The sequence below is a fragment of the Callorhinchus milii genome, unplaced genomic scaffold (assembly GCF_018977255.1).
Source record: "Callorhinchus milii isolate IMCB2004 unplaced genomic scaffold, IMCB_Cmil_1.0 Scaffold3, whole genome shotgun sequence".
Taxonomy (NCBI): Eukaryota; Metazoa; Chordata; class Chondrichthyes; order Chimaeriformes; family Callorhinchidae; genus Callorhinchus; species Callorhinchus milii.
The window spans coordinates 40,622,540-40,642,404 of NW_024704744.1; the positions used below are offsets into that span (position 1 = coordinate 40,622,540).

At 39.5% G+C, this 19,865-nt stretch overlaps 1 protein-coding gene across 1 annotated transcript in view; it reads right to left on the reverse strand.

Annotated features, from left to right (window-relative positions):
• Positions 1-4,773: 4,773 nt before the first annotated feature.
• Positions 4,774-19,865, reverse strand: part of cep162 (centrosomal protein 162) — a 55,457-nt gene continuing 40,365 nt past the window's right edge. The window contains exons 24-29 of the mRNA XM_042332857.1: positions 17,407-17,631; positions 11,393-12,051; positions 8,236-8,377; positions 7,189-7,287; positions 6,573-6,707; positions 4,774-5,952 (exon numbers count right to left, since the gene is read on the reverse strand). Of these exons, the coding sequence (XP_042188791.1) occupies positions 5,734-5,952; positions 6,573-6,707; positions 7,189-7,287; positions 8,236-8,377; positions 11,393-12,051; positions 17,407-17,631 (1,479 nt within the window). The 3' untranslated portion in view covers positions 4,774-5,733. The remainder of the gene's footprint in view (positions 5,953-6,572; positions 6,708-7,188; positions 7,288-8,235; positions 8,378-11,392; positions 12,052-17,406; positions 17,632-19,865) is intronic.

Sequence of the window (19,865 nt, forward strand, 5' to 3'; positions counted from 1 at the left end):
TCCTCCAGGATTAGTGTTGTTATACTCACAGATGGGAATTACTTCACCCAAACAATTTCACAACAGGTTGCCTTTATATTCCAGTTTAGCAGCTCACATAATCCATGTAGACAATCTGAATATCAATTATAACCATTGCTGGACAAATCAAACAAGGTACAGCACATTCCATCTATAATACAGCCTTATAAAACGAATAATTGAAGGGCATGGTGTGAACAGAACATTCTGTCTGTTTTCTCTGCTAATGGGGAACTGTGAAGACTGTGCAAAAACACAGAAGCATTAGTGAGTAATGCAGTGAGGAGTTCTTGTTTATACAAAGCTTCATTGTAACTTGCACTTCAAAGCATGTGCCTCAAAATCATATCACAGTTTTAAATGTCAGGGTTGCTCAAGAGTGTCCTGTATTGATTAGTAGAAACATAGATATGTTATATGCACATACGTTGAATGGGACTATTTTAATTTAAGTATAAGGGCGGAGGTTGTTCTGGAGAGGAATTCTAGAAATTCACAGAGGAGAACAGAAAAAAAATTACGAGATCATCTCAGCTCAAAATACAGCACTCTGCGCAACTGACTTCCAGAGACTGATTGGGTTTTAGCTCTATGATCCAACTGTAAGGTTGAAATATATATTTTTAAAATGTCAAAAACACAGATTAGAATGTACTACTACTGCATTCATTCTAAATGATATTGAAACAAAGGTGAAGATTTTCCTCCTGTCAGGTACTATGGCTTTCGGTTATATTGCTTTTTGAGTTTGATGATGAATTTCACACAAAATCAAACTTCAGTTTGTAACTCTGTATAATTACTGAATAAGACACTATTTTCCTCTGAGCAGGTTGGTGGTTCCAGTAAAGTTAAGACATCCCTTTTGGTTCCAACCCCCAGCTCAGGTACCCAGCCAGCAATATCAAGCACTTTGAGACATCTTCATGATGTGAAAGGTGCTATATACATGTTAATTGGGTTGTATTGCATGTTAAAGCATTCTGATAGAATAGAATAGAATAAAGCTCTAATAAATAGTAATAATATGTCTTCTAGACATCTCAAAGCGCTTCACAGAATATACTGTAAGGGGATTGACTGTATATTTGTTGGTGAAAAGTGGCAACCAATTGCGCACAGCAGTGTCCCACAAAGAGTCGTGGATTGAAGTGACCAATTTATTATTTTTTTTTCTTGAGGGATTATTATCAGGCATGTGGAGTAAGGAAACTTGCCCAAGGTTTCATCCCGCAGGGAACTGAACCCACATCTCTCAATTGTGAGGCAAGTGCTCCAACACTGAGCTACAGGACTCCGTCCCTGAGCTACAGGTATCCTTACAATATCAAATTACTACATAAGTTTACACTTTTATTTTAAAGAATCCCACATGTGGGTTCAAGCCAAATTAACCAAATGGTATATTGTTAAAGAAAATTGTTATTTTACTTAATTGCTGTTCGTGGGTGTTGTATTTCTGCATGCAAATGGCTACCGGGTTTGCCTACAAATACAGTCACTACATTTTACAGGAATTTTCCTGATGTTCTAGGCACTATATCGAATGATAGGATTATTATTGTGTGAACTATAGACCTATGTTTCTGACATAAAATAATGTGGAACATTCCCTCTTAAATTGAGCCACTGTGAAGTGAATTGACTGTATATTTTTTGGACAAAACTTGGCAGCCAATTGCACACAGCAGCGTCTCACCAACAGTTGTGGATTGAGTGACCAAATTATTTATTTTTATTATTTATATATTTTTTGAAGGGATTATTAGACCGGGAAAAGTGATCTGCCAATTGACTAACTACTGGGTTCCTACTTACTGCTAGGTGTGTGGAGTAAAGAAACATGCCTAAGGTTTCGTCCTGCCCGGGAATCGAACCAAGGTCCTCTCGCTTGCGACGCGAAAGGCGCAATATTAGATGCAAAGATTATTTATTCTTTTAAATCTCTCCCCCTGACCGTCTGTTTACCTGATAATGTAACGGACTCTGACTGCCGAACTAAAACCTATGTCGAGTTCAGCACTGCTGAGTCTTTCAGTGTTCTGTTAGTAAACATTAGTGCAGGATCAGTGCTTTGGAACGTCCTCCTGAGGTGAAAGGCGTTATACAAATGTAATTTGTTGTTGTTATTGTTGTGAGCGCTCTAACCACAAAGCTACAAGACTCCACTTGAAACAAAGCTACAACTGGTTGACTAATGGCATCTGAGAGTCAAAACTGAAGCTCTCATGATATAAGCACAATACGGTAATAAGATCTTAAAGAGAAACATTGATCTCAAATGCCGAATATGTCATCAGGCCCAGTAACAGTTGACCACATATTGTCATCATGTCCAGCTGTAGCTCAATCAGAGTATCCGATTCAACATAACAATGTAGTTAAATATATGCACTGGATAATTTGCAAACACTTTGATATTGATATAAAGATCAACTGGTATGAAAATCAACCAGCAAAAATGACATAGAAAAATAACATCCCATAATCTGGGAGTCACAAGTATATTCAGATAGAACAGTAATCTAACAAGATGGATATTATCATAAACAAATACAAACAAATAGATTTGGAGTGTATATATAGTATTATTGATATGGCTATCCCAAGTGACTACAACGTAAGAAATAAGGAACTGGAGAAGATCAGGAAATATACCAATCCCTGTTTGTGCTTTCACTCATTTCCCTGCTCCTCATATCCCCGCCTCCACCCACCCCCTCAACTTGGGCTCCCGGTCAGTTAGCTGTGAAGCCCTTTGTAACACATTCCTGACTTGAAAAGTTCTATTGAAATGTGAATTGTTGTCATTGAATGTGCTAGTGTTTCTGAAATAAAATGTCATAATTTTCCCTCTAACATATTATCTGTTTTCTGAATCAGACACCTACACACCCCCATTGCACCATTCATGATTTAGTGATATTTCTTTCCTCAGTGTCATCTCACTCGATCCCTTATCCTGAGTGATGGAAGCCTCAGCATTCTAAATACACAAAAAAACAGATGGGATTTGATGAAAGTAACATCAAATAAATTCGTATCCGGGTAGTGTTGGTGTTTCATTGGGCAGATACAGACCTGTGTCAAATGCTGAAAATCCATCCAGTTGCATGCCCTGTGGTTCTGTTAAAAATTTGACTTTCAAATAGCTATGGCTCCTGCTGCTCAGTGGTCCCCAGTGTTTTCAGATACATTTAGAATGCAGATAGCAGTGAGGATGTTACAAGATAGGAATACAATCAAGCACCAGGGGATGCAGATAATATCGAGCTTTAGTCATTTGTGCAAGGCACCACAGCTCTGAAATTGTTTTTTAACTGTTATTTTTGCCCTCACTTTGGCCTTAATACTTTCAAATGACACAAGACAGCAGAACAAGATGGTACAATTTATTTTAGAGTTGCAAAGGGTAATTTAGACAGACATCAGGTCCAAATACCTGACTGTCCAGCGCCTTGGGACGCCCTCTCAACATGAAAGGCGTTATACAAATGTAATTTTGTATTGTATTTCTTTACACACAGAATAATTAAGGGCTGGAATGTGTTGTCTAGAAGAGTGATTGAGGCAGGACACTCGATTCATTTTAAAATAAACTTGATATTGTGATCGGAAGCCAGTACGGTGGATATTCTGAAAGAATCAGATCAAATGGCCTTCTTCATCCAAACCAATCTTGTAATCTTATATTTTAAAACAAATACAGGAATAAGAGCTTTGATTTGCAGAAGTTCAAGGTGCTTTGCAATAGTAAGAGCAGCTTTATTTATTAGAGTTGTAAAATGCCAATCTCTAACTCAGACAAATGTTGTCAACTTGGCTCAGTTCTGAGTCAGAAAGTTGTTCTCAGTATGGTTTGGATACTCCTAAGCATGGTGATGGGTTTCTGCATGTGTCAGACAACCTGCTGATCAAAATAAAGTCAGAAAAATTGGGGTTCACCTGGCTCAGTTGGTGACAATCTTCCTTGGAATCAGAAAGCTGCTGGTCCAAACCTCACATTTTGACTTTATGCTCATAGACTAGGCTGACGCTCCAAAGGAGATAGCCATCCTTTGGATGAAACTTTAAACTGGGCCCGTCTGCCAGTTCAGGTGGGTTTTAAAGATTGCATTACTATTTGAAAAGAGAGGGATCCTGGTATCCTGGCCAACAGATAAAATTGGTCATTCACTTCATAGTGATTTTTGGGATATTGCGTTTTTCAAATTGGCTGCATCATTTGTCCACAAATTACAGGAAATCCTGTGAAGCTCTTTGAGATAAGGCATTATCAAGAAAGATAATTTGCTCATTTATTCATGTATATTTTATAACACAAACATAAAAAAACATTTGTAAACCATCTACGAATTACATACATAGTACATATACAAAGGCATTTGAAATTTAACAACATCTTTTATGCTACATTTATATTTCTGAATGTGAATGTCTGCTACTGGCAGGAAAATGGTGTGAAACGGAAGCCCAATTGAGTCCTGTACCTCAGTGGTTAGAGCACTCGCTTTGCAAGCGGGAGACCTGAGTTCAATTCCAGGCAGTGCGAAACCTTGGGCACGTTTCCTTACTCCACACGCCTAATAATAATCCCTCTAAAACCCAAACCAATAATGAATTGGTCATTTTCAATCTACGACTGTTTGTGGGACATTGCTGTGCGCAATTGGCTGTCGTGTTCGCCCACAAACATATAGTCAATTCACTTTATAGTGTGTTCAGTGAAGCGCTTTGGGACGTCCTCCCGACGTGAAAAGCGCTATATCAAATGCAAGGATTATTATTATTATATTTCCTGATCTACATCACATTGAATTAGGTCTAAAAAAAATTCCAAGCACCTAAACTTGGAATTCAGTTTTTATGAACCTTATTAAAGAGTGAGTACACAATCTGATTAAAGTTCATAGGCTCTCCCGAGATCTTCAAATGCAGCAGAGGGAGCAAGGCCAGGGCAATTCACGCAATGAGTTGTGTTTATGCGGTGCTGGTACATAATTTCTGCATGATTCATCCTGCCTGAGCTCCTCATTTATACTGCAATTTATACACAACCCAAACACAATACAATACACTCACCTCTAAAAACAAGACATTTCATAGAAACGATTTAAGATTTGTATGTCAAAACAGCCATTTACAGATTTGGTTTTACAAAGAGAATAATAAATATACCTGAGTTACATACAAGGTTACAACATAGTTGAGGGGACGCTTTGAAGTCAAATTACTGGAGCAAAGCTGAAACAGTTAGAAATGTCATTTAGACTTTTATTGCCTGAAACTCATTCTCTATATACACTCTACATAGTTTTGTTTAAAGCTGTGTTAGCACAGCTGTTGCTGCAATCCATGTGCTGTCATGATCAAATGCAATGGGTCATCACATAAAACATTTGACTGAGGTTTATTGCAGTGTTGTTTCGCAATTCACTGTACTCTGTGTGTTTCATTAAGTTCTACAACAGAAAGCAAATCAAATGTCCTGTATCAAATAAGCCCCTCTTAACAGGTTTAGTCAATGTGCAGTCATAAAGGTTTTTTAAAGATCAGTTAAAGTTCTAACATTGTTTTTTCAAAATGTTTAGCAATCACATCTGAAAAAAGAAACAAACCATTTATGATCAAATGCTGCCACATCCAATATTTTTGGTTGTACATCTCAGTCACACTTTCCTCTATGTAACATAATAAGCTGTTTGCACAATATTACAATTGCCTGGGAAATGTTGAGAGGTTAGTTCTTGTGGAACTGGGAGCTGGAATAACAACACCTTGTCTCTGAAGCTCACGAAGAACATCCAGTATGGAGTCCAATTCTGCTCGGAAATTTTCTAGTTCTTGATTTTTAAGCTGTGCAAGCTTCTTCCATTTTTCTACCTCTTGAAGTTGTTCAGTGTCAGCATTGAGTCGAGCTTGCTGAATTATCTGTTAAGATATTACACAAAGGAAGTAGTTAACCAAAGTCACCACATGTTGAAACCACTTATTTGTCGCAATTAGCAGACTCAGAAAAGTTAATTGTTTCAATAGCATTAAATGAAGGCTTAAACCATTGAAGCAATGAAATTTTTACTGACGTAAAAGACCAGAAACTGTAAGGAAATACAGGAAAATCACACATCTACTCAGCCTTCTTTTATCAGCTCATGTAGGGGTAAGGTTTAATTTTGACGCTTGTGAATATTTATGAAGAATTCCACTACCTTTAATAGCAGTGAAAGATACGACTGATGTTATGAATGAATATAGACTTCAACCAGTAAAAAAAATTTTACTCAAATGTTTGTACACATGACCACTGCAATAATGACTCTGTCTGGCACACCAGAGTTTGAATAGCCATTCACATCTCAAGTTAGATCATTAATTTTGTTTCTTCAACAAATGATACATTGTTAGATGTGGTTGAAAAATAGAAAGCTATTATTTTATTAATAAACCAACATGAATTTAGTTTATGGAGAAAGACAATGTCAAACTGGCTTCTGTAATTACTCCTCTCTGCTGCATTTGTACTTAGTTTCCATAAGGGGATGGTACGGTACCTCCTGGAACTCTTGTTCTCTCTGGGCGTGCTTGAGTTCCATCTTCTTAATTTTTCTCTCCAAGGCCACGAAGTGCCTCATCTCTGGGGTATGACTCTCTTTGGCTTCTCTGAGTTCTACCAGGAGCTTAGTCACCTATGAAATTAAATTAGAAATATTCAGTATTGCGTTACATTTGGAAATATCCGATTAATAAAAAAAAGTACACCATAGTGCATTATTAGGCACTGGCTTGAGTCCTGGTACAGCAAACGTTAAGAGTAGGTTTGATCAGTTTCATGCACAAGTTGAAGGCTCCACCTGCACACTTCATAAAATCAATAGTCAAGAAGTTGAACAAGGTCACCGAAGAAAATTATTCACAAATGGAACAGGTGAGATTGAATTTAATTCACATTTACCAAAAATATAAGGATCATTTCTGAAACATCTAAACATTTGCCGTTTTCACTCTTTCCATATAAAAGTTTAAATTCTTCTTCACGATTCATCTTTGTGTCAAATTATTTGCATAATAGCTTTCCCCTTTTTTTTCGCCATGTAACTTTAAAAACTTAGGATACATCTAACCAAGGATGAAAACAAAAGGACGCTTAAAGTTTGTAATTCTAATTACCTGCGTCTGCAAGCTTTCTTCTCGATGTCTTGAAACAGAAAGAGCCTCCCGGTCTTGCTGGAGCTCATTAACCTGCTCTCGAAGGTGCTTGAGCATAACCTGTAATTAAAGTGATGATGAGTAGAGATGCATTCTCATGTGTTTTCATGGAAGGGAGAAAGTTTCGGAGTGATCCACTGAGAAACCTTCATCGGCTCAGGTTTAAAATCACTGAAATAGAAACAGGTGCTACATTTTGTTTAATATAATTCATTAATTTTATCAGGGGAAAAAAAGAGTTTGTTTTCATCCAATTTGCATTTTTATTAGACACCACATTAAGTGCTACTGGAATGTGTGCGTCATCCAATTGAAGTGGAGTAAATATATAAAGAAATATTATAGTTAAAAGCAAAAAATTAAAAAGCAAAACAATCACATGTTAGCACTCAGAATTTTACTAAGGTATACACAAAACTCTGCCTTTATCCAAAACCTGGTCTTTGGGGGACCTGTGACAAAGCTCAGAGTCTAGGACATCACCAAAGTCAAAGAGTTTGAGAGGGGGCAGTAATAATAATAATTCTTGCACAATGCTTGGCAATAGTGGCCAAGTGATACCAAACATGAATATTAACTTGTGGATCGCAGCAAGAAGGTAAGACTGAAAGGGCTAAGGAGCCACTGTCTTGAGGTCCTGCTAAAGCTAAGAATAGGTGAAAGTTTGATCAGTTTTAATAGTCAGGATTGTAAGGAAGAGAATATTTTTATTAATAATTAATAATGGTCATTATGAAATAAAAAATGAAACTTCTAACAATAGACAAGAAATATTGATAATCAAAAATTAAATAGTTACAATAAGATTGAAATCATTTCAAATAATAATACTTGCATTTGTTATAGTGCCTTATTACGTCGCTGAGACGTCTCAAAGCACTTCACAGGATATACTGTAGTGTATTGACTGTGTATTTGTAGTCAAACAGGGCAGTTAATCCTTGTACAGTATTGTCCCACAAAACAGCTATGAAATAAATGAGTATCTTAGATGCATATTGCTTGTACCTCTTGGGTGGAGATTTTATTTAACATTTCAGCCACTTTGGTGGATGAGTGTTCCAATGCATGTTGAGTCAATATCCTTTCCAGTTCTCGTTGATGAGATGCTTTTAAGGCTGCAACATGTTCAGAAGCACTTTCCCGTGTTCTGCAAGATGGTGAAAGTGTTGCTTCCTATAAATGGCTCATATAATCATGCAACAATAAACGAAGAACAATACACTCTGTATTCAACCCAAAACTTTCTAATCTATTTCCATTCAGAAATTTATAGTACAGAAGGAGGCCATTGGGCCCATTGTTTCCATTTAAACCCCCATGTCTTAATTCAGTATTATTATAATCAATTATACCACTGCAGCTTAATTGTCAAAACATAATATTCTCACCATCATGAAGCTCCTCCAAAACTGGCTGCTCCAATATCATATTTGAATTAGCAGCAATGATAATACTAGGTTGTTTTAAATGTTTTGGTGCATTTTTTATCTTCAGTAACAGTCAGAGCCCCCCAAATTCTTACCTTAAAGTTTCAATTTGGGGAAATTTTAAACTTAGACTTAATTCGTAGATAATTTCCACAACCGTTTTCAAAATTATGCCAACAGAATGTTATAGAATATGTGTTACGGCTAAATGATCAGAAAATAAGATGCACAAAATTTGAAATATTGAGATAGTTATAATCGACTCTGAGTTAAATGCAGTTTGTGTTATTGTGGTTATTTGGTGCAAAATACCAACTGTGTGCTGCATTGATCCTTTGTGTAAAGTTCAGCATTGAACAGTAGGGATATACAACTAAGATGAAACTGCATTTGTTATTCATATATTACAGATATATTTATATATATAATATATACCTATATATGGAAGGATTATTATTATTTTTATTATTACATTTGCTGTTAGACCTTGGGAATATGAAAGTCTAAAAGCATATTCACAATGCGTTTCACTAAAACCCTTGGTACCAAAACAACATGATGAATTCAGCACTCGTACTCCTTTATCACATCCAGGCTTGACTGTGCTAAATTTTGGCTGGCTTCCCAACTCTTACATTAACAAGCCACAGATTATACAGAACGCTACATCTTGTGTCCTCCCCCACATCAGGCTCTATGAGTCCATTATCCCCATCCTCACCCGGCTCCACTGGCTTCTTTAACACTGTTTCAATCATGGTTCCTGCCGCTGCAGATAGTGATCCGCGGCTGATTGGGAGAGGGAGGGAGAGGGAGAGAGAGAGAGGGGGGGAGGGAGGAGAGGGAAAGGGAGAGGAGAGGGAGGGGAACAAAGAGGGAGGAGAGGGGGATTGAAAGAGTAGGGGAGAGGGGAAGAGAGAGGGGGAATAATAATAATAATCCTTGCATTTGATATAGCACTTTTCACATCTTCTAGACGTCTCAAAGCGCTTTGCAGAATATACTGTAAAGTGAATTGAATGTATATTTGTGGGCAAAACGGGGCAGCCATTGGCACACAGGAGGGATGGGGGGAGGGAGAGGAGGGATGGAGGAGGGAGAGTGGAGAGAGGGGGAGAGAGATGGGGGAGAGGGGGAGAGCGTGGGGGAGAGAGGAAGAGGGAGAGGGAGGGGGAGTGGGAGGGGGAGAGAGCTGGACAGAGAGGGGGAGATAGAGAGCAGAGATGGAGGGATTGAGAGAGAAGAGATGGGGAGAGAGAGTGATTGAATGAGAGAGAGAGAGAGAGAGACTGTGTGAGAGAGGGGGAGAGAGAGAAGTGGGGGCAGCGTTTCATGATTCACTGTCAGGACAGGTGCTCAGCCTCGGCCACCGGGGGAGGGGTTAAGGCAGACACTGAGAGGCATGCTGTGCAGGTTCCTCACAGAAAGCTCCCTCTTTTACCATTGAAAGATCTTTGTACTTCCTTCATTCCTCCTCCCCCAACCCCAACCCCTATCTCTGCGACCTCCCGACCCTTTGCCCAACAAACACCAGCTTGCTTCATGCCCCCCACACCCCATCTGCCCCACAATCGCCATTTTCCCCTGCTCCCTGGAGTCCCTCTAACTCCCTCCCTCCCTCCTCTCTTTCAAAACACATCAAGTGGAGTCCTGTAGCTCAGTGGTTAGAGCTCTCGCTTTGCAAGCGAGAGACCTGAGTTCAATTCCAGGCAGGGTGAAACATTGGGCAAGTTTCCTTACTCCACACGCCTAATAATAATCCCTTCAAAACAAAAAACAATAAAAATTGGTCATTTTCAATCCACGACTGTTTGTGGGACATTGCTGTGCGCAATTGGCTGCCGCGTTCGCCCACAAATATACAGTCAATTCACTTTACAGTGTGTTCTGTGAAGCGCTTTGGGACGTCCTCCCGACGTGAAAAGCGCTATATCAAATGCAAGGATTATTATTATTAATATTATCAAGACCTAACTGTGACCACACTTTCAGTCATCTTTTCCCCTTCCCATCCCACCTCCCTCGACTCCCACCCCCAGCTCAGGTGCCCAGCCAAGTGTCAAAATGTCCTTCCAACATGAAAAAGGTGCTGTGTAAAAGTTGTGTTTCTGGAAGGGAAACACAAAATATTGCTTACGCAGCCTTCTCAAAGAGGCAGTACGGCCCTCGGCAGTCAAACTGTTGGACCACCCTGACCTAGACAGCTTAAGTTGCAGACAACTTACCCACAGGAGCAGTGGAGAAATAACAGCTCAAATGTGATCCTGTTCTCACCTACCTGACCACGCCCCACTCCCTACACTCCTCTGCCCAAATTACTCCCACCACCTGCTACCTCAATCCCCTCCCCACCCAATCTTTACATACAGTTTGCAGAAGATGTCACCATTAATTTGTAACTTAAAACCTGACTGTTTTTTCTTTGTATTTTAGAGACACTAGCCAAGAGCAGTGCTCACAATGCCATCTTAATTCAGGATGACCTAATTTAGTACGGATCAGGGTATTGATCTAGGATCTGTCTCAGTAGTACACTGCAGGGGCATTCACCCAGAGGGAAACAATAAGCATAATGTTTAATCCAGCAATCACAACTGGATGAGTTGCACAACCCATCTTCAATTGTTTTTTTCCATTGCCAGTTAGTTAATTCCCAAAGCAATCAATATTCTGAATTTGAATGTACCCATTTCAAGAAATAATCGTTTAAAAATCCCATTAAAACCAGGCTTCACCTCCTCACTTCACTCTCAGCCTGTGCTGCAGCAGATTGGAGTTTTGCTCTTTGCTGGTCCATTTCCAAAGAGAACCTTTCCAACTTGCTCTTCAACATTTCATTTTCTTGCAAAACCTCGGATATGTGAGAACCAGCAAAGTCGTTTGGCCGATAAATCTTTTCATCTAACGTTGCTGGAAAAGGTTCTTTGAAGTCAGTTGTAAACTTATTGGATTCTTTATCCTTCTTGGACTTCTTGGCTGACTTTGGCCTGGTTTCACATTTATCACTCAACGTTACTCCATGAAGGAGCATCCTCCTCTCTCGCTGGAGCCGTTCTAAAGTCTTTGAAAGCTCTTGTATTTCTCGGTTTTTAGAAGCCAATTCTAGGTTGAGTTTCTCTATCTTAGCTTGATCATGTATGTGTTGGTCATTTGTTCGAAGAGATTTGTCCTCTCTTTCCATTAACTTCAGCTCTGCATGGTAGAGTTGATTCTTCAACATCTCAATGTCACTCCTGAGACGATTTTCTTTGGACTTGTGGATCTCTTTTAACTTGTGAATTTCTTCTTCTAGTAATTTCATTTTGGGGTCAGGGACACATGGGTTTTCTCTTTCATGGGCCAGTTTTTGGGCTAAAAATTGTTCCAGCTCTGAGATTCTCATTTCATACTGAATCTGGAAAACATAGGCAAACATAACTGTTCAATACTATGCCACAATATATTCTATTCTCCAGTTATGTCATAGGTCCCCTTTGTTTACAACAACAACAACAACAAGATTCCATTTATAAAGCGCCTTTCACGTCAGGAGGACGTCCCAAGGCGCTGCACAGTTGGGTCATGACCCGAGCAGGGGGGAAATGGTCAGGGTGAGGGAAGGGAGGGAGCGAGGAGGGGGAAATGGTCAGGGTGAGGGGAGGGAAGGGAGGGAGCGAGGAGGGGGAAGAGAGTCGAGAGGGGAGCTGAAGGCACGGTCAAAGAGAAAAATTACCATCTGGTTCTGGCAACATCTCTCATCAGTATTATTATCTACCTTTGGCTTTTAGAGTGTGTGATCAAACTGCAGTTCTCTTCCATAGCTCTGGATATATTAGTCAACAACAACAACTTGCACGTATATAGCACCCTCTACGCAGGGTAGCGCCTCAGAGCGCTTAACAATGGCGGAGCCTGAATCCGAGCTGGTGGGGGGGACGGCTGTGGCTGTAAGCACGGTCGAAGACGAAGGTTTTCAGGCGGGACTTGAAAAAGGGGAGAGGGGGCAAGACGGAGGCATTGAGGGAGAGTGTTCCAGAGTTTTGGGGGGCAGTGGCTGAAAGCACACCCTCCAATGGTGGGGTGGAGGGTGCGAGGGATGAGCAGGAGGCCGGTCCCAGTCGAGCAGAAGCACCGGCTGGTGGATTGGGAAGTGAGGAGGTTGGAGATGTAGGGAGGTGCCAGAGAGTGAAGGGATTTGAACACAAATGTGAGGATCTTGAAGTCGAACATGGAGGTGAACATGAAGGTGTGAATATGTGAGCTAAAGATCAAATGTGTTTAAGACTTTCCATTGGTGAAATATACAATACAGCCAACATTATTCAGAATGCCCAGCTCCAAATCATAGAACAGACAAGCTAACATCTTACTTACAGAATTCTAGCAGAGACACGTCAATACAAAGCAGGGATAAATCAGTATCTTATCCATGTTTGCTTTGGCTATTTTGTTAGATAATTATAAAAGGATTAATAACTCAGTATGTGCCAACAAATAACAGACAAAAATAATTCCTTTTGATTTTTCTGAAAGGATCCTCTAAGCTGCACACTTTGATGGTCAAAGAAGGCAGGCTGGCATCCTCCATCTAGCTTCACACAACAGGTACACAAGAGGGCTGGTAATGAGTCACCTTCTGATTTTAATCCCTTCTAGGCAGATTTGCCTGGTGTCTGCTTTATACTTACCCTTAGCAGTGGACTTCAGATGATCTGTTCAGTAGACTGACAGAATGAGGGTGAACCCACATCTCACTACTCCTCTGCTGGTTAGATTATAACTGTTTCTTTAAACTCAGTTTTTTGAAGTTACATATCCTCGATTACTATTCTGTATTAATGCCAAGTTTCAAACATTACAAAAGTCTTTCCCAATAAATACCTTTTGTTTTCAGAATTCATAATCCACGATTCCTTTCTCTAGAGTTATTAAATAAACACTAGAGCCTCAGCTATCTCCTGCTTGGTTTCCTTAAGGATTCTTGGGTTTAATCCATCTGAACCAGCTGCCTTGTGCTCTTTGAGCTTGTATAATTTATTTAATATTTCCCTTCTCCCCATCTTAAATTGTTGGGATTTTACACCCTGTCCCTTCTGTTCTTACTAAATTTTCTTTATCAGTTTTCTTCATGAAAATAGAGGTAAAGTATTCATTAAGTTTTCCGCCATATGCTGTGATCTTATCCCCTTAATGGCACTATACCTACTTTAACCATTCTTTAATTGCTAACATGCCAACAGAACACTTTGCTGTTTCTTTTTATATGTATTCCTACGTTCTCCTCATGGTTCCTCTTTGCCTTCTAGTTATTTCAATTAGAGATTTGATTAGCTAATTATATATTAATCTATGCTAAATGCCCACTTTCTCAAGGTACTCATTTGAACATCTCCACAGGTGACACCACACTAGATGTTTGCAACAGCACCTCAAAGAAAGATAGATATTATTATATTATTATTATTATAAAAAGTGTACTGCATACTGAGAAAGCAGCTTGTTATTGTTAGATGTTAAAGACAAATGCACACTACCAAAGTTGGTAAATTAAACAAGTGGAAAAGAATAGACGCTGTTTGCTAAAGTCAATAAATTTACTGAAGGGCAGAATATAAACCACCATAGTTGTGGTTACAGTTAATGCAGCCATGAGGGATGATTTAGGGAACATAAAAAATAAAACTGGGAAAAGACAGAATCTCAACCCCCACTTTCCTGGCTGCCTTTGGCTCCTATTTAGGTGCAATAGATGATTTATTCTCAACAGATTCTGTGGATTTACAATGATGTAAACAGACAGATGAGGTGCTCTATTTTAATCTACCAGTAATTACAGACATCATAAACCTTTCCCTGTCCACTAGTAGTACCATTCCCACCCCTTCAAAAACGCCGTGATCACTCCTATCCTTAAAAAATCCTCCCCATCAAAACCTCCTTTTCCTTTCCAAGGTCCTGGAATAAGTTGTTGCCTCCCAGCTTCGCTCCTTCCTCTCCCGCCACTCCCTTCACGAACCCCTCCAATCAGGTTTCCATGTCGCCTACAATGAATCAGAAATAGCTTGGTCAAAGTGACAAATGACATTCCGTCTAACTGTGACCAGGGCTCTCTCTGCCTCCTCGTCCTCCTTGACCTCTCTGCTGCCTTCGAAAACGTTGACCACTCTATCCTCATGCACAGCCTCTCCTATTACCTCAACCTTTATGGTTCTGTCCTTGACTAGTTCAGATCGTACCTTTCACACCGCCTCAACTTCATCTCCACAAACAGTTTCTCCTCTATAGCCCCCGCACCATCTCGTGTGGCGTTCCTCAGGGCTCTGTCCTTGGTCCCCTCCTCTTCAATATCTATATGCTCCCTCTTGGTGACATCATCCGCAGACATAGGGTCAACTTCCAGATGTATGCGGGTGACACCCAACTGTATGCCTCTGCCTCCATCCTTGACTCTGGACCACTGCTGTGCTGACAGAATGTCTGTCAGACATCAAGTCCTGGATGAGAGCTAACTTTCTTCAATTGAACGTCAACAAGACTGAGACTCTCCTGATTGGCTCCCGTCAGCGCCTCCACACTTCAGGGACTAACAGTATCACTATCCAGGGTTGCACACTCACTAAGCCAATCTGGAACCTTAGCGTCTTATTTGACTCTCAACTGTCTTTTCTTCCCCACATCCATGTAATTACCCGCTCTGCCTTCCCCCACCTCTGCAACATTGCCCGGCTCCGCCACTGACTCACCCTTCAGGCCGCTAAAACCCTCATCCACACATTCATCACATCTTGGCTCAACTACACCAACTCCCTGCTTGTCGGCCTTCCCAACTCTTCTCTCCACCAAAACACCCAGAACTCTGCAACTCGTGTCTTCTCCCGCACCAGGCTCTGTGACCCCATCTGTGATCCCATCCACGACCACACACTCGCCCGGCTCCACTGGCTCCCCATCCCCCAGAGGATAGAGTTCAAAATCCTTGTTCTCGCCTTCAAGGCCCTCCATGGCATTGTCTCTCCCTGCCTCTGCAACCTGCTAACCCCATATCAACCTGTCCGCTCCCTCCGCTCAGCAGGCTGTAACCTGCTCCAAGTCCCTCGGCAGTCAGGCCTTCAGCTTTTCTGCCTCCACCCATGGAACTCCACCCCACATTCCCTTCACCTTGCTCCCTCCCTTGCCTCCTTCAAGACGTGTCTCAAAATCTTCCTCTTCGACCGAGGCTTCGGCCACCCTCCTGCCCTCCAGCCTCCCAGTCCAACCCCCAACTCGGGTCCAGGTCCCTGACTGTCCAGTCCAGCGCCTTGGGACATCCTCCCGATGTGAAAGGCGCTATACAAATGTAATTTTGTATTGTATGTGACAGTCTGTCACAATGTAATAAATGTAATATGTTACTTTACATAAGATTCCCATGTGGAATGAAGTTTAATACTGCAAGTTCAATATTTTAGAAATATTCTCCAAAGACATTTGTGAAAGAGAAAACTTCTTTCAATGAAAGAATAGTTCAGTGTTTTTTCTGTTTTCTGGACTTTTGTCAAGCAAATAAAATTGGGGCAAAAATAAAAAGTATTAAAAAGAAAAGGTCATTCTTTTGGAACTTAACTGAAGTTTGTTCAATTTTCCTAGACATACAGAACATCAATAACAAAGACTAAAATTAAATATAGAAACAGAGAAAATAGTCGGACAGCAGAAACAACTTTAAATTTAGATTCAGTTTTCATTGACCTGTATATTATTCTCTTTAGCTATGTAATAAGGCGCTTATCACATCTGCACTAAAAGCAGAAAGCACTAAAACAGCATTATTCTCTTTATCTCACTATAAACAGTGTTCAATTACAGCAGTGGTCATCGTAACCAGATTCCATTCTAATGAAGATCCCATACTTTATAACAAGGGCAGAAACAACTAAAGCAAACCTTCAAAATCATTTCATTTGGCAGCACTACAATTGCAAGTTTCGCTTTTAAAATGTAACTTTTTTGATAATGCAATAAAATACCATTCCTAAGGAAAGGTTTCAAACATGTCAATTTACTTACATGGTAGCTGAGAAGACCTGTGCCATCCTGCAGGGGTGACAGGCTACTGAATTACAGTAAATCCCTGGAATAAATCCAGTTACCATAGTGATTGCACCTTTGTGATATCATCCGAGATGTCATTGGGTTTGACACAAGTTACACAGAAAAGCAGGATGTTCCAAGGACGTTCAAAACATTGAGAGACTCAACGTCTGGACAAGTGAATTGTAAATGCTATTTTGCTCTGAGAAATCTATTTGTATCTATTAGAGCTAATCAGCATAGCAAATATGGTTGCATAATCAGTGCTAGATCATTAAACAAAGGGCAGCAGGACATATTTAAGTTTGCTATTTGACCAGATATTAATTGTTATATAATTTGAGGCAGCAATAGCAATCTGACTATATTAGAGTAAAAAAATGATAAATACGATAAAGCACAATATAATACAACTGACATTTGTATAGTTCCTTTCATGTTGGGAGGATGTCTCAAAAAGCTTCACATAAGTGCCTCGGCAACTGAGCTGAAGAATGGGAACCGAAGAGTGTGGGGAGGGGAAAGCTTACCAAAAGCGTGATCAAAGAGATATACTTTAGGCGGTCCTTGAACATAGGAAAGAGGGAGGGAGGGACTCAGAGATTGGGGGCAGAAACCTCATATTGTTAAAATGATCATCATGTCAACCTACCAATATTCATAACAGTAAAGAGTTCTCTTTTAAATAATAAAAACATACCTTAATTTTTTGAAATTGCTGCTCCATTGCTCTTAAACTTGTCTTTGCTTCTTCATCTTTTCCTTCTAGATCAGATTCCAACTTCTTTATTCTTTTTTCCAGAAAAGCAACTGAATATTCACTTGAAGATTTACAATCTGCTCCAGATACAGAGGCAGCTGCATAAATAAGGGCAGGCAAGGAATTTGGATATCGCCTCCGTATTATTTCTTCCATTTCCTTCACCTGTCATAATCATCAACAAGAGATAAGTTGCTTTTGCACGTATACTTTCATCATGTAATGGACTACAATTAGTCTTTCGAATGAATTCAGTAAAACATGATTCATCCCTTAGGGATTTGCAGTCACTATGGTAATGAAGCCACATTAGATAGCAGTTAACTTACTGGTCTTCCATAGTTACAGTGTGCACTGGTACCAGTGAATGGCACTGAATGACTTAGAACAAAGATAGGAGAAGTAGTGAATCATGGCAACTAGAGGACTGGCTCATTCGCATAGGATATTAGCCAACATTAGCTGGGAGGGAAAGTAAGATAGAGGAGGAAATACCCTCAAACTTCAGGCACAACTGCTGTGAGAAAGCAAGAGCACCTATATAAATTCCTTACCTCAAACAGGAACCTCTTTTACCAAGGCCTATTGTGCAGCAATGTGACACACATCCTTTAAATGTATAACACTGTTGCCTCCTTTTATCATGAAAGTGGTAAAATAAGCACGGCTTTACTTGGCATGGACCAGTATCCATTCCTTAGCTATAATCACTGTCTAACTGGAGTTTGGTTCTCTGAGTCTCAATTGTGAGAGTGATAAGTACCATAGAGTTAAAATAAGTTTTTACTTATTCAAACAGTAAAGGAATTTCAGATAACAATGCACAAAATGGCCATTTTATGTATTGTCATTTAAAAANTATATATATTAAATTATACAGCTGTAATTTGGTCAAACAATAAAACAGTCAGAAAAAAAGTTCCCTCAATTGGAGACAGGGATTTGAATCCTGATAATATTTTGTGTCAAAGTAAGAAAAAGATACAATTAGAGTAGATTTCTCTAGTTGGGGAGCCAGTAACAGCACAGGCATAAGAAGCCAAATAGCATTCTCTGTGCTATATATATTGTTTGATTCTGGCATCCTCTATCCTATATATTGTTTGATTCATATATTCATGAAGAGCAACATCTCCTCTTCCCAATCCAAGAAAACACTATTGATACCAGCCGTTTTTTTGTTTTGTGAGTATATTTGTAGTGGTATATTTGTATTAGTTAGTAAACGAGCAAATGGGGAGGTTAAGAGAAATTTTTTCATGCACAGAGTAGTGGGATATGGAATGCCAGGAATAATTGTTGAGGCAAAATTTATATTGGCCACCATGAGGAGCCTAGAAAAAAAAGTCAGCAACAGGATGATAATAATAATCCTTGAATTTGATATAGTTCCATATTACATCTTTGAGATGTCTCAAAGTGCTTCACAGAATATACTGTAAAGCGAATTGACTATTTCGTGAGAAAAACGCAGCAGCCAATTGCACACAGTAGTGTCCCACAAAGAGACGTGAATTGAAGTGACCAACTTATTATTAGAATTTTTTTTGAACAAATTATTACTCCTGGAAAAGCGATCTGTCAATCAACTGGGTTCCTACTTCCTGCTAGGTAAACAAAGACCTGTGGAATAAGGAAACTTGCCCAACATTTCGGCCTTTCCAGGAATCGGACTCAGGTCTAATCATTGAGCTGCAGGACTCCAAGAATGTCAAATTTATGGAAACACTTTCAAATTACCCTTGCATATGTGCAAATCAAATAGCGAAATACAGAAAAAAAGATATTTTAAAACCCTATTACTGTGATGAATATATTAACAAAGGGTTTAACAAAGCATTGAGTGCTGTTCATTCAATGAAAAAGATTCACTCTAACTCCAATGGGACAAAACCCTTACTCAAAATTTTACTCAATCTGATTTTGCTCATCTGTCTGAACAAGAGTTTTAAAAACTTATTACACTATTTTTATAGGTCATACAATATGTTTGGGCTTGTTTTGCAGCTTTGGAATAAACAGATGGAGTGATCCACAACCTAGAATGTCTCGCCATCCTATTTGGGGAGGAAGAGAAAATACTGAATATTTCAGCAATAATGTAAAATAAGATAAGTTTCCCAGAATTGTGAATTCCCACATAGATGGATATCTAGATCTGGAAACAAAATCAAGTGTTCAGTTCCTCCAAAAAAAAGGCAATGAAGTAAAGATAGATCATCCCAAATTACCATTCCTGTCAAACTTCGAAGTCAGAGTACTTAGAGTAATCAGAATTGCTCATCATTCTCAATTGCACTGTAATACAAATAATAATTTATTTCATGCCCCCGATTACGCTTTCTAACACCACTGCTTTAGCTTTGTTCAAGCAAACATATCTCAAGAAAACTGAAAAA